At 41.7% G+C, this 15,682-nt stretch overlaps 1 protein-coding gene across 14 annotated transcripts in view; it reads right to left on the bottom strand.

Annotated features, from left to right (window-relative positions):
* Positions 1–15,682, bottom strand: part of CADPS (calcium dependent secretion activator) — a 456,612-nt gene that overhangs the window by 27,318 nt on the left and 413,612 nt on the right. For all 14 annotated transcript variants that reach the window (XM_072720539.1, XM_072720526.1, XM_072720534.1 and 11 more), the window contains one exon: positions 11,647–11,754. In XM_072720539.1, the coding sequence (XP_072576640.1) occupies positions 11,647–11,754 (108 nt within the window). The remainder of the gene's footprint in view (positions 1–11,646; positions 11,755–15,682) is intronic.

Below are 15,682 nucleotides of genomic sequence, written 5' to 3'. Positions count from 1 at the left end.
CAAACAGCCAGGTACTGTTTTTATCTTCAGTTTTACAGAGGAGGAAATTGAGGTTTGGTAAGAGTAAGGAAGCTACCCAAACTCACACAGATAGTAAGTGCCAGACCCAGACTCTGACCTTGGGGATGTCTCATTGCAAAGCCTATGCTCTGAAGGCCTGATATAAAGGAGCCAGTCCCTTAAAAACTTCAAGGGACACCTTCCAATATAAGGAAGCTGTCTCGATTCATTTAACTGACAAGATTGGAGTTTCCATGGAAGTATGGGCATGCCCTAGAAACTATATATGGTAAGTGTTAAGTTCAAGCTGAGAAAGGTAGATGCTAAGGATTCCTTAGCTTTTATTGTTTAGACCCCTGGTTAATTCTTGTGAAAAGGATTTTTTAAAATTTATTTATTTTTAGTAATCTCTACACCCAATATGGGGCTTGATCCAGGGGCTTGACCCTGGATCAAGAGTTACATGCTCATCTGACTGAGCCAGTAGTTACATGCTCATCCCCTGCCTTATGAAAAGGATTTTTGAAACTAGTTTCTGAGATATCTTCCAAGCATTCTTGATAATGACCCACAGATACCACTCATGAGGTATACCGAAATTTGAACTCAAATAGCCCCTGTCATTAAAAGACAAAGGATTTGTGTAGGTGGAGGTATCACCTATAGCAGGACTTCTTAACCTCCACACTACCGGCATTTTGAGTTGGGTAATTCTGTGTTGTCTGGGGCTGTCTTGTGCATTGTAGGATGTTTAGAAGCATCCCTCACCTCTCCCCACTCGATGCTAACAGCACCTTCCCATTTGTGAGAGCAGAATGTCTCCAGAAAATGCTGAATATTCTCTGTGGGATAAAATCACCTGTGAATGAGTAACATTGATGTAGCACTCCCAAAACTAGTGAGACATCTAAGAACTGTTTTTTTTCCCTCTTTATAATGGGATAGTTTTCTCGACCAAATAATGAATTTGTGGACAAAAAGGAGTAACAGTTATCATTCTTAAAAAGTGATTTCAAGAATTTCACGATAAAACTCATGAATTTAACTTTTCTTATTTTGCATACTATTTGTTCTTAAATTCTTTTTACACAAAAAAATAAGAGGGGCTTTTATATCCTGGTTGGCATATAGATCTGGTAGTAATATTCCCATCCTGGGCAAGATCTGGAGGTTTGTTGGTATAATGGGTACTGTACCAATATGTACGGATGGTTGGGGCAAAAAATTTTGCCAAAGGCAGTCAAGGGAAACTAATATGGCAAGGGATACTAGCTCTGTGAGCCTTCTGATACAGGAATATTCATATAGGAGGAGAATCACTATACTCTATTAACTGGATTTTTATTCACTTGGCAGGAGTTTAACAGAAGAATAAGAGGCTATTAACTGTTCTCTTCTCAATTGGGAATTTGGAATGAATGAAGTATTCAAGTTGAGCCTTCTTTTCAGGTTTTTGGACACACAAAAATAACTTGTAGCCACCTGGTGGAAGCAATGACTTTTTTTTCTTTCTTTCTCTCTCTCTTTCTCTGTCTTTTTTTTAAAAACTGAGGTCTGGGTGGAATTATAAGAAGAAAAGAAAAGAAAAGCAATTAGGGAGGCCAAAGCGGAAATCTGTACTGCTGATCTAACACACTGCTCCAGATCCCTCTGCCAGCTCTGAGTGGACTATTCTGGGGGAGACAGTGGGAGGGGTGAAGAGTTGTGGATGGCTCACAGCTCTTCCTGTACTTGCAGGAAGCCCCCCAAACATAATCTGCTTCTGAGACTGGCACAGCCCCCAAGCAAACTCCCAGATTGACAAATGGACGCTTTGTTATTGTTGTTACTATAATATATTCATTCTGTGTGTGGTGGTGGTGGCAGACGGACATCTGACATGCAGTAGAGGTAGGGCTCCCTTGTACACATAGGATATTGACTTATTTTCTGGTTCATCTAGATAACTGTTTCTCAAAGAGGGGCGATTCCCTCTCCTACTCCCTTGCCTCTTTGCATCCACCTCCCAACCCCTACAACATTTGGCCACCTCTGGAGACATTTTTGGTCATTACAACAGAGAGGGGGTTGCTACTGGCATCTAGTGGGTGGAAGCTGGGATGCTGCTCAACGTTCTTCAGTACACAGACTAGGACCCACAACAAAGAATCACATGACTCAAAATGCCACTATTGCCAAGGGTGAGAAACTTGGTTCTAGGTGTGTTTTTAAAACTGAAGGTTGTAACCTATTAGTATGTGATAAAATCATTTTGTTGGTTACCATCAACAATTTTGAAAGATGAAATAGAAAATGTCAGATGGTACCACGCAGAGGGTAAATATTATTTCATAAACTATTGTGTGTATGTGTACACATACTGGGTTGCAATGTTTCTTACTGTGCGTCGTGGGCAAATAAGATAGAACATCACTGATCTTCCCCAGTACCTCTCAAACTTTAACATGCCATGTGAATCCACAAAGGGTCTTGCTAAAATGCAGATTCAGATTTCTTTGGGCTAGGGTTAGGGCTGCGATTCTGCATCTCTTGTAAGTTCCCAGGTGAGGCTGATGCTGAAGGTCCATGAACCACACTTTGAAGAATAAGAACCTAGGTGACACTTTAAATTCATTCATTAAAAAAAAAAAAATAGAGCAAGTGACTGTGACTTTGGGTATCAAGTGCCAGTGAAATCTTTTGAGGGTAGCCTCTACAGAGCCCAGCAGGGAGAAAAATAGCTCGTTAATTAACGGGTAGTATTTAAGGCTTTAGTACATCTCGTATCTTACGACGCAATGTGATAATATTTGTTCCACAAAATGTGCCTTGGCTACTCTGTGTGTTTGTGTGTGTGTGTGTGCCCGCATGCGCGCACATGTGTGGCGTGTGTAAGAGTCTGTCGCTTACTGCCTCTATGCCATCGTCTGCCATAAGAAAAAAACCCAAAAACCCCGTTTCTAAGACACAAAAGTATTGTGTGGGTCATGTTATCAAGGATATTGTGACCTTAATATAACAGAGCAATCAGCCTGGCTTCTTAGAATGATTATTGGAACATTCTTCTCTGGAAAAGAAAACAAATTAACTGTATTCACCAAATGTCTCCTGGAACACAGAAAGCTGTTCTGATAAAGACACTTAGCAAAACTCTTCCTTGCACACAAGCTCCAGAGAAAATTCAAGACTGGTTTTATATAAGGTTTGCCGAAAAGTCAATGACACCTATTTCTATGAATGGCTTCAAGGAAGCAGCTAGGTTAGAAATAAACTACGCAAAGACTTGCCATTGAAATATAAATCTGTAAGGGTAAGGCTAACAAAAGCAGAAGCAATTACTTTTGGATAATCCATTTGACACAATTAATCCAAATAATCCAAATCTATCCATGCCCCCTTCTCTTTCCTACATGCGGGACTGCTGAAACCTCAAATCAGGAGTGGAGAGACGCATTCCCATGTCCATGTAGAATATAAATTTGTTTCTATATCTGAGACTCCAAAAGAAAAATAATGATGGGTTATCACTTGTTATTCTAAAGACCATGGGGCAAGAGAAGATTCATATCTGAATATGAGATTCATTGCAACAGGGCATCAAAGGCATCGAAACACTCTTCTGTCCATCCACCCCCACCTTATAGAGTTCCTTTTCTATTGTATCAAAGATCAAAAACTTCTATTGTTACTGCTTTATTCATTTAGCTAAATGTTTTGTTAAAACTGCACATATCCCAACAAGGGCTCGACTAATTCTTCTTCACCTTAACAGAAGAAGAAATCTGCCTCTAGCAGATTTGCATGGTGAAAATCTAGAAGACATTAGTCTTTGAGTGGGTGCTGGAGGAGCAAAGTCATGAAGATGAACTTGGATTGTTCTATACTTCCCACTTGGAAGGGTCTTGGGTCTGAGGTTCATTTCTAAAAATTCAAACCCCAATCATGTGTGTATCTGGTAGTATAATAATGATGCAAATCAAGGTGGGAGGGATTTCCCCTCTACTTCTCATTTCCCTCTGACTCTGTGTCTAGTTTCTACAATCTTCTTGGGAAATGACACTCCTCTACAGCTCTAATGCATGGCTCAGGACATGGCTTAATGGTCCGAATTTACTTTGCAGTTCAAAATTAGGTGAAAGAAGCCAATTGGGTCTCCTTTCCCTCGTACGTTTGAGATTTGTTTTCCTGTTCCAATACATACAGTCATACGGATTCTAAAGGATGTCCTTATAGACTGGAGTATATGCAAGGTCATATTCTCCTGGAGTATATACAAGGTCATAGTTCAATTAAAATTTGATCTGAAGAGTGTTGAAAGCTCAGCATCTGACTGATTTGGAGGGCTTAATTTCAGATTGATAACCTCAGGGAAAATCCCAGCAGAATTAACAAAGGAACCTTCCTAATGGTCTAGAGGCATATATATCAATTACTAGTCCAAGATTTCACCAAAGAAGGCACAATGACACAAAAAGTACCGGACCAGGGACCCCAGATTTACCCACCCAGGTTCACATATCTGTGCATTAATACATCATATAAAATCCCTGTAGCTCTTCACATAGCCAGCTTGTACCTTGGCCTCTATGGATTTTTTGCTGCTTTGTTTTTGTTTTTTTAGAACTAGCTTCAAAATTCTCCTTACATACAAAGAACAGCTTAAAAAAACCCTGGTTGAATTATGCTGAGATACTAATTATGTCTAAAAGAACTACTTGGTTGAATTCAGCTAGATTTTTTTCCCTCCTCAAATCAGTTCTATGTTTAGCTAGTAATAAACTCCTCCAGTCTGCAGAACAATTGGCACGGCGGTCCCTTTAACAAGTCAGGATCACAAAAAAAGGGCCAGTGTTGGTAAAAAGAAGTTTAAAGAGCATCATCACCAGATGTGATATGTGGCCCTGGCTTGCACAAACCAGATGTCAAGAATATTTGGGGGACAAGTGGGGGATTTGGAATATGCACAGCACATTATATGAACATCTATTGACATGGAAAATGGAAATCATTAGCTTAAAGAAGCAATTTCTGCGTATTTTGTTAAAAAAAGACATAACGTATTAAAGCACATAGAAAAAGATCCTGAAGAATAAACACTCAAGTAATAATCTCTGGGTGCTGTGGACATAGCATTTTCTTATTTTTGCTTTCTTTTTTTTTCTTTTTTTCTTTTTTAGAGAGCATGCATGCAAGGGAGTGGGGGAGGGGCAGAGCAAGAGAGAGAATCTCAAGCAGGCTCCACGCTCAGCTGGGAGCCCAACATGAAGCTTGATCTTACGACCCTGAGATCAGGACCTGAGCTGAAATCAAGAGCTGGATGCTTAACCACCTGAGCCACCCAGGTGCCCCTGCTTAGCTATATTTTCTAAATGTCTACAATGACCACTTATTGCATCTGTAATAATAAAAGGTATCAGCCATTCCCCAATCCCCTAAAATACTCCTCACATTTAGAAGGTCAAATATGATTAATGTGTGAAGGCACTATGGTTTTGTTTAGGGGGTAGGGCTAGGTCAATTCCAAATCACTTGCAGGATGCTCTCATTCTATGAGATGATAATGCGGATGATAAAAGGCTTTTGAATGGTTGACGATGCCGGTCTCCAGACATTAAGGTACTTACTCCTCACAACTATGGTAAGATGTCAGTTTCTTTACAGTTGAGTAGGGCCCAGAGAGGCTAAATAGTCCCCTGAAGGCAGCTCAGCAATGGCAAAACCAGGATCCCTACTCCCATCTGGCTCTCTCCAAAGCACCTGGCTCACTTCAAAGCCCCAGTTCTGGCCGTTGTTTGCCTGTTTCAGAGCTATGTTTTACCGCAAGTAAAAAGGTACTGGGCTGCTGTCTATCCAACAATGCTCAGGAAATTTGGGGTTGGCATCTTAAAGTGATAGCAAGACTCTTACAACAACTTGGACAGATATGGAGTTGTGGTCGACAAGAAAAGAGGAGGTCTGGGAAAAGCATGTCCATTTCAGGGATGAGGATGGCGATGACAATGTGGTGGTAATGATGGTGGTGGTGGTGGTGGTGGTGGTGGTGGTGGTGGTGGTGGTGGCAGCGGCGGCAGCTAACACTTACCAAGCGCTCGCCCGGAGCCTGATGCTTGCAGCTTGTATGCAGCATTTCACCCCCGTAACAACTCCACGAGGAGGTTCTGCTTATTACCATCTCTGTTACATGGATGAATCGGCTGAAGCTTTGAGAGATTAAATACCTTGTTGAAGGTCACCCAGCTTGTAAGGATCAGGGGTGAAGTGTGAAGGCTCCAAAGCACGGCCCATGATCACTACACCATCGCTCCCATCTGGGGCACTCACACCTGCTTATTGCTTGTAGAAGAGAGAACTCACTAACTCAGTGCCCAGATGCCGTATTGCCTTGATTTTCTTTAATCAGCCCCCTCCCAAACCACAACCTGTTAGACTGGTGCGTCTTATGCATCTCTCCCCACACTGTACTTTTGGGACTAGTCTCCCTCACCCGGACAGTTGGCGATACACCTTACAGATAGAACAGAACAACATGATGCTTCCTTGTAGCCTCTTCAGCACTGACTTCCTCCAGCGGGAGGATTCCTAGTTGGATTGATATATGTTCACATGCGTCGTGCTTCTGTAATTTAATAAGGTTATTGAAATAAGGTTATCTGTGGTTTCATATATAAATATAGTGAATACATTTTAGTAGGCAAAGGTTTCATTTTTCAAATTACCCCTTTAATGGGAAATATTCACACTCAATTATTGTGCTGACACATAAAGTGGACAAATACCCGATTTGATAATGGAACAGCAAATTAAAATCTGTGCAAGGCAAAGAACCCAGAGCAACAGCCCCATCCGAACCTGACCGCACTGCCTTGATTAAGTGCTTATGGGGCGGGTTTGGTAAAGGGGCCCTTTCCTGATCTGATAACTGCCACGGAGAAGCCAAAGGCAGAGTCAATCTGCAAATACTTAATCCTCCAGAAGGCAGATTAAGTGTATAATTGACCTATATAATCCATGTATCATCTCCAGTCAAATGTTCCCTGGGCCTGGCTCCCAGCGACATGGGGCCTGAGGAACGCCAGTGCGGATCGGGCATTACCACCAATGTGGATTCCATCCAAGTTCGAGATGGTTTTTTAATCACTCATCTCCGAGCCTGTGAGGTTTAAGCAGATGAATTCACCCTAAGCACATCTCTTTTAATCCCGATTTTCTTCTCAGTCTGTGTCTTCAAGAAGTACAAGGAGGAAAGAAAATAAATTAATTTTTGTTTAGACCTTGAAATCTTAGGTGCTTCTCTTGATGATCTGATCTCTAATTTCAAAAAGCATGTTTTTGTTTTGGGGAAGATATTGAATTAATCACCAGAGAAAGGGAGGGGGGAAGCCATCTGCATGATTTATGGACACTCAAGCTTTAAATCACTGTCTTCAAGCTATTTCTTGGGTTTGTGCTTTCCTCCTCAGCAGCTGCTTGAGGAATATGGAGATTATTTCATGTCTATGTTTTGTATTTTCTTTTAAAAAGTCAGCAATCATTTTTCAGGAGGCCAAGCTTCCACCTGAGTCTGACAGCAATCCAGTTCTCCTTTAAAAATTCGGCATCTTTAATATCATTTAAATTCATGATTACTATACACATCGGATTATTCTGTTGCTTTAATTCTCTGAATCTCTTGTTTTAAAATGTCTTAAACTGTCATTTTGCAGCAACTGAAACCAGTTTACAATGGTAGGCCCTATTTTGAGGAAAAAATTACAAAAATGCAGATGAAATGTACAGCTGTACATTGGAAATACTAGTGGAGGCAGTTGGAGGATTCTTTTCTAATCAGCCCTTAATTTTGGACCAGTTAGCTATTCCTTAGGCATGTGCCTAAAAAACTTGATAGTATTTTATAGAGGGACAGTGTAAATCAATGATTAATACACAGGGAAACTTTCACTGCCTCAGAAAGACCTGGTTAGGCAACCTTCTGTCTGAATGTCTTGCTTTAATAAACCTAGAGAAGGCCTGTTTAAAAAAAAAAAAAAAAAAAAAAAAAAAAAACCGTTGGTGAAGATGAATTTGGAAAGCTGCTCTTAAGTTACATAATAAAATAGATAAAAATGCAGAACATTAAATATAGAGCCCCAAATGCTATGCCGATAATCTCCCACAAGCACCCGATTCCAGCCAAAAGTACAATGACAAGGCAGAGAGAAAGCTAGATCAGAGGGAGCCGTCAGAGAGGGGCCCGGTGAAAACGGAGGAGACACTCATTAAATGACCAGCTATTAGTCCAAATGTTCTCAGATACAAACACTCGTGGATGCCATCCAGCCTTTTCTACAAGGTACATTTGAAAGGGGGGAAAAATAAAAGAGGGGGCAAACAAAACTTAATAGCAAGAACTGAAAGGACGTATCAGGTAAATAAAACTGACACTTTGAAACACAGCTGAAAACACAACAGGAACTCTGAGAACAAGCCTCTGAGTGGCAGATGCCAGCAGGAAGTCACAACCAGGGACTGACACCACAGTCACAATCAACAACCCCCAAACAGCAAACAATCTCGGAGATATATATTTTTTCCCCCGTTCAGAATGCTAATTTTCTATTATTCATTTTTGCCATTTATCAAAATGCAACAATTTGGAAGAGAAACCTCTCAGATCAACAAGTTTTTCTTGAGAGATTTCTGCCAATTATTTAGAGACGGGCCTCAGGACCACAATCACTAGGGGAAAGAGTTGAAAGAAGTTCACTGTGGCAAGAAATTGAGAGGGGCCAGTCTCACAGACCCTTCTGCCTCCATAGTCCTATCCCCTGTTTAGCTCGGGGGACACGAGAGCCTTGCAGAGCATATATGCAAAGAAATAAACACCATGCTTGATGAAACAGAAGCCGCAAATAATCAAACATGTTGGTAATCTGATGTTTTGCTGCTAGATTATAGAAAAACAGTAAGTACTGAATTAAATTGCCGAGACTGCATGGTAATGAAGCTTTTGAGGAGCTCTGGGTTTCTCAAATGACAAATGTTTTAAATCCATGACAGATTCAATAACTTTTTTTGCACTACATCCGTTAGGTTGCCTAGCACCAATATTCTGTAAATTAGGGGAGCAGGTTATTTGGAAAATAAGAAAGTAAATGGCAAGAAATTTGTTCGCTCCAAATAAACTACTGAAAGATTTTTTTCCACAGGGGTGGGAGTGATGTTTAGTGAATGATAGTGATGGTAAAGTCTTTAAAAATCAGATACTCCAGGGAGTGTACCTAAGACTCCCTCGGGAAACATAATTAGGACAATGCAAGAATAAACTGTGAGGATTCTCACAGCGTTGCTGATGCCATTTTACGCTGGTCAGTGTAATTCAACAAGGGGCTAGAAATACTTGCAAGTTCTTGAACGACCCCAAACATAATTTGCTTTCTGAGCAACAGAAAGATTGCTCAGAAAGAACAGATTCTTAGTGAATAGGTCTTTTCATTACTAATTCACACTAAAAGTCAGAGGGCTTGAATTTGACTGTGTGCCTCCATGATCGGACAGGTCTAGTTTTACCATCTGTGCTACCCAAGGCTCTACCCTTACTTTTTGAATAACAATTCAGTTGCACTCTCCCTTAAAAAAAAAAAAAAAAAAAAAAAAGCCATGGAAGAGGACAATTTGCCTCGCTGCCTTCAACCAGGCTACCTTAAAAAAAAAAATTTTTTTTTTACCCTCGTAATTTTAATTGAAAAAAAAAAAAAAAGAAAGACGGAAGGGTGGGTTATCTGTGATGAAGTGACAGGCTAAGCTACAGAGGAGACATCCAATTCAGTACGAGAGGTTTTCAAGTTTCAGAGAACATGAGGTTATCTGCACACGCGCTCACACAGGAACGCACACGCACGCGAGGGCCACACAAAACTGAGAATCAGAAGATACTGATCAAAAGGAAAAAAAAAAAGGCAACCTAGGCATTGAAAAGAACAATCCACAGGCTTCTTGAAAATTTGTGGTTTGGAATTTAATTCAGTGGAGATGGGCAGAGCGTCCCCACTCCTAACCGCAGACCTGAGGGTGCTGCCTGGCTCGGTTTTCAATGCCTATCGGATGGGTGATCGTGCCCCGGTCATTCTAGGCTCGGTACTTTCATAAAGGCACGCATGCAGAGAAGGAGAGAACCCGCTCGTGAGCTTTATGCATGTATGAGGCATTCTCAGTGGATGTGGGTCATGCTAGAAGATGTACACAGGAAGATTATTTGATTCTAATTCATGCCACTTGATATAATGTGATAAAACATTTGACATGAGAGATAAGTTCCATTTTAATCTCAGAGAGAGAGGACGGGTGGGAATTAAAAAGTAAGAAGGGTTTTCTCGAGGAAAGGTGAGGCAGACGAAAGAGCGATATTGAGCACAGAAAGGGGATGATTGGAAAAGAAAAAAAGAAAGGAGCCTTTTCAACACACGAGGAAAGCAAATGAGCTGGAAGACAAAGCATATAAAAGTCAGAAGCTGCAGAATCCTGAGCGCTGCCAACAATGAGCTCACTTAGCTATGGAACAAAAACACACGCGCGCGCACACACACACACATACACACAAACTCAATGTAAATTGCTGAACACAATCACAGAAAAAATATAGAAACACGGATTCCATAGTAGACCAAAACATTAATGTTCGGGCTGGCACTAAAAATATACGAAAACCTGGACAGAAGGAGCTCACGCTTCACGAGACAGAAGTAGGCTGCACAATTAGAGCCACGCGGAGACAAGTACGTCAGCTTCCATGCACTCTGGCCGGGTCTACACTGGCAAATTCAGTGGAAACTTGAAGCAAAATATCTGGCTAAATTAGGCAGCCCCATCTGCTTTGGCCTGAAAGAGGCGGGTGGTTTGAGACCAAAGCAGATTCCTTTTTTTTTTTTTTTCTTTTTGCCTCAGTGGCTTGCTTTGGAAGTGCAGATGTAGTCACAGTGGAAATAAGATTGCCTGATAACGATTAACCTTCAGAAATCTGCATTTTCTCCAGTTCCGTCTGGGTCTGGGTCTGGGTACCTGATGTACCTGCTCTTTGCATACCTGCCTCCCAAGTTTTCAAGTGGGTGGGTGGGCAGAGGGCACCCGAGTTTAAAAACCACACTCACTGACTGAGCAACTCTGGCACAAGTGTTTGCCAAAACCCGGGGCTAACTAAGCATTTCCAGTCTTCCAGAATCGGAATCATCTTTGAAGTGAGAACAATGCAACACTTACTGCACATCTGCAAGCCATGGCTGGGGTCAGGGAGGTACCACTCCCAGGAGAGGGAGCTGGTCTCTGCCTCCTGGACGAGGACACATCCCTAAAGCAAGGCCAGATTGCAAGGAGGAGAACCATGACCAAGAAAGGTCTTTGCCAGTTACAGAAAGCTGCCTCACAAGCTTCGTGCAGAAACGAGGCTGCTTGCTGAGAGGCTGTGTGCCGTCCTACGTATCACACAGATTGGGACTGAGACACGGCCACACCAAGAGTGGGTTCGGAACAGACACAGGACAGATAAGAGCCTAAGGCAGAGGGAAAGGAAAAGATATTGCTTGAATCAGGACCAATCCATGTTCTCAAAATGTGACTTATCCTCCTGTCTCTTATTTTGTCACATTTTGGAGGGTCTCCTCCTTGGTCTTCAAGGAGGAGAAGGCATTTACTTACATCAAATAACCTTTCTATATACATCTCCTCATTGACCTTATCACGGAGGACATCCTGAGAGTGGCGGACGAAAGTCACATAGGCGTCGGCCACGTCCATCCCGGGTTTCTGCAAAGAAACAGGAAAACATGAAAATGGAATTTTCAGACAGTGACTTCCTTGATTACTCATACAGCTTAGTCTCCCCACCCCAGCCCACCCCACCCCACATTGCCTTTGCTGGGATCTGAAGCTATTCACAGTACACTGTATAGCTATCTACAGCCTGGACTGGTAGGAACTGGTATTTGAGCCTCCTGCTCTTTCCAGGAATCAAACCTGGCTAAGAAGAGAGTTGGGATTACAGGGTTTTATAGATATTTTTCTACTATTAATTTTTTTTCTGGCATATATACTATAATGGATAAATTATCACTGGATAACCCAGAGACATTCTCTGGCTTTTCTTTGGATTGAAATCCCCATTTAAGAATACCCAAACATACTCTGTCTTCCACTGTCTGTCCTTAATATAACATTGGAAAGGTGACAGCCTTCCTCGATCTTCTTTTCCTCTTTAGAAAATTGAGAAAATGCTAAGTAAAGAAATTATATTTCAGTGTACGCCCCCTCCTACCGAAGCCACATTTTGGGCGGTGGTGGGGGTGGGTGTGGGGGCAAGTGGGAGGAATACTTGAACCTGAGCATGGAGTGAATATTTCCTAATCAGTCTACTCAGAGGAGACGTTTAACCATTTATTTGTCTTTGCTTCCCAGTGCAGGTTTATGGTCCAAAAATTTTACAAAGTGGGAGGTGGGAAGGAAGACGAAGGATTTGATTTTTAAATAAATTAGATTTTCTGGAAAGGTAAGCAGGTGGTTCAGCCAGAGTTAGGAAATAATTTATTGTAAGAAGATAACAAAAAAGGGCGGGGGGGGGGGGGGGGGCTCGGAATGCACACTGCTTGAGATGTCGTAATCAAAGTTATCTCCAAAGAAACCTATTAAAACACTGTAATATGGGTCATCAGGAGAGCTGCCACAACCCCCTTAAATTTCCACAGTAGACATGTATGTTTGCTAATAACTAAACAAGATTAGTTTTCATTACTGTGATTTACCTTAGATCACAAAGTATCATTTCTCTACAAGACGTGACTGTCAGGCACTGCAAATTGAAGTTAGTTAACACTTCTGTGTAATTTCCAGGGTGAAAATGAGGAAGGTTTGGAAACAGTAGGACTGTATTTTTTTTTTTTTTTTTTTTTTTTGTGATACAAAGCAAACAATTATCAAGGAAAGGGCCAATGCTTGGCCCCTGGGATGCTAGTAACATTTCTTAACACCTGCTGAAACAATGACAAGGTATTAATTTGAAAAACAATGAGGACAATCCAAAGCCACAGTAGTCAACTGTTACACTTTCAAGCAATTTTCAGCGAATGGATTGAGCAGGTTCCAGTGATGGTCCTATAATTGTTGCAGCTTTATGATACGAAACAATAGAGGTTCTCCAATGAGATGTAAGTGATAGATACCAGTTCCAAACTGGCCCCTCGCGCCTCCTCTCCCTTGGCAGCCGCACATCAAAGGGCATTCTCTGCAGGGAATGGGGACCCCCCTACCTGGGGGGACTTGAGAAACTTATTAGTACTGTTTCCATTTCTTCCCTGGTGATTCTTGAGGCAGCTATGGCCTTTTCCTGGACACATGCAGCCATCTTCGAGCTAAGAGTCAAAGCCCAATTCGGCAGGCCTATCAGTAACCTGCAACGTTAGGAACCTACAATAATGGTTATATATTCACCACTCCTTCTCTTTCTGCAAAATTTACTGTCATCAAAGGGGCATTTACGTTTTAAAAACTGATTAAAAAAATCAGCGTGGTTCATCTCACCTAGGTAGTTAAAACCTCCATGGTTCACTACCATTTGACTCTGTTTTAGTTTTCGTCTTCATGTGTACCAATATCCGACATTGTGCTGTGTATTTGCTTTCTGTCTTCTCTCATTAGAACGTAGCTCCACAAATATAGGGGCTCTATTTAATCTCTTTTCTAGTGTATCCTCGGCACACAGAATGATGCCTGGCACATAGTAGGTGCTCAGTAAATATTTGCCGAATGAACAAACTCATGAATGAATAAGCCCCTTTCCTATTTCTTTTTGTAAGCTCTTTAGTCATACTGTGTGGATTTTATTAGATTCCCCCACCAATTGGAACTTGAGAAAGTCATTTAGGTTTCTCTGGGTCTTAGTTACACCATGTGTAAAATGGGATTAATAATAGCTCTCCTGGGACGCCTGAGTGGCTCAGTGGTTTAGGACAAGGTCCCAGAGTCCTGGGATCGAGTCCCACATCAGGCTCCTGCACAGAGCCTGCTTCTCCTCCTTCTGCCTATGTCTGCCTCTCTCTGAGTCTCTCATGGATAAATATAACATCTTTAAAAAAAAATAATAGCTCTCCTACTTACCTTCAGGGGTTGTTATGATCATCAGTTAAAATAATGCATGTCAAAATGCCTTAAAAGCCATAAACTGCTATACAAACATGAGCCACAATGATTCCCCTCCCCACCTGGCCCCCAATAATATATCACTTCATAGCCTTACCTACCTTTGGAATCTACTTTGGAACCAAGAAGGAGAAAGGGGATTCAGAGGAACCAACATCAAAATAAAGATGACAAAGTCTCTGCACGCCAACGTATGCGGTTTTCTCATAATAAAGTCCCTAGGCCTCCTCTCACAACCTTCTTACTTTCTACCAGCTATACATCCAAATCTAACAAGTTTGCTTTTCCCATTTTGGTGGGCCAGGAAGGGGGAAGAGGGTCATTGTTTGAAACAGGTGTGCAGATAACAGAGCGCTATCACTTTTCCTGACCCCCTGGGCAAAGGGCAGTACCAGCCCTAGAGACTCCCCAACCACTGGAATCTGGGTATCAGCTGCCCTGATACCTCTATGGGGAGCAGGTCACTGGGTGGCTACTGGGGAAAGACACCGTCACAGTGGTTGAAGTGCAATCTGTTCTGTATTTACAAAGGGAGAGAAGGATGTGTGATTAAGTCCAGGTAGATTTCCAAACAAAATGGTTAAAATACAGACTGTTCCCAGACAAACAAGCTAACTTGCAGTTAGAGATGGAAAATATTCTTGGCTAAACAACTGTTGTTATTAGATACGTTAGGCTTTATCCCATATTGCTCTCTGAACACAGTGGGAAAAATCTTTAGGTGATGGTGTTTCCTACCTCACCTTATTTATTTTAAATGTGGCTTCGACAGGCTGATGGAATAGGATGTGGATTTTAGCAAACATGTAAAACAAAGAAAGGTCTCCGTGTAGTTAACTCCATCCACGTGTGGAAGAGATCATTTGTGAAGAAGCCACTCTGTAGCTTAGGACAAATAGGGCATTTTAATCCTTGCTTGCCCCTACCAGGTACTTTTGAGGTTGGAAACAAATTTAAATTTTCACTAACCTAAGCAAACCCTAATTAGAAATGCAAATCTGCTATGTATACCAAAGGGTCAAATACTACCTGGAAGACAAAGAGATAGCTTTGGGGATTATGCAATGTTTTGAATGACTCCTAACAGCACTTCTTTCCAGTAGTGTGGATAATTAAGAGACAAATCTCTAATGTAACTAACTACTAGTCCCCCGCAAGGAACTAAACCAATAAACTGCATGCCAAAAACCTCACAGGGCAACACAGATGAACTCATAGACTTCTGAGCCAGAAACAACTTGGGGAGATGATTTTACCCATGGTTGTTAAACCTGGCTGCAAATGTGAAGGATCTGTGGAGGTTTAAACAATACTAACATGAGACCCCACACTCCAGAGATTGTTTTAATTTGGCAGGCAACCTGGCATTCATACTTGTAAAAGCTCCCCAGGTGTTTCCAACATGTAGCCAAGGTCTAGGCTCACTGAATTAGTCTACTGGTTCCCAAACTTGTGCCACAGATCAACTCTTTAGAGAGGGATTTCCAGGCTCCACCCCAGAACTACTGAAGCACAATCTCTGGGCCCAAGGCGCTGGAAATCC

The sequence above is a fragment of the Vulpes vulpes genome, chromosome 9 (genome assembly GCF_048418805.1).
Source record: "Vulpes vulpes isolate BD-2025 chromosome 9, VulVul3, whole genome shotgun sequence".
Classification (NCBI taxonomy): domain Eukaryota; kingdom Metazoa; phylum Chordata; class Mammalia; order Carnivora; family Canidae; genus Vulpes; species Vulpes vulpes.
Note: the sequence above shows the minus strand (reverse complement) of the source record. Positions and strands in the feature narration are given on the sequence as shown.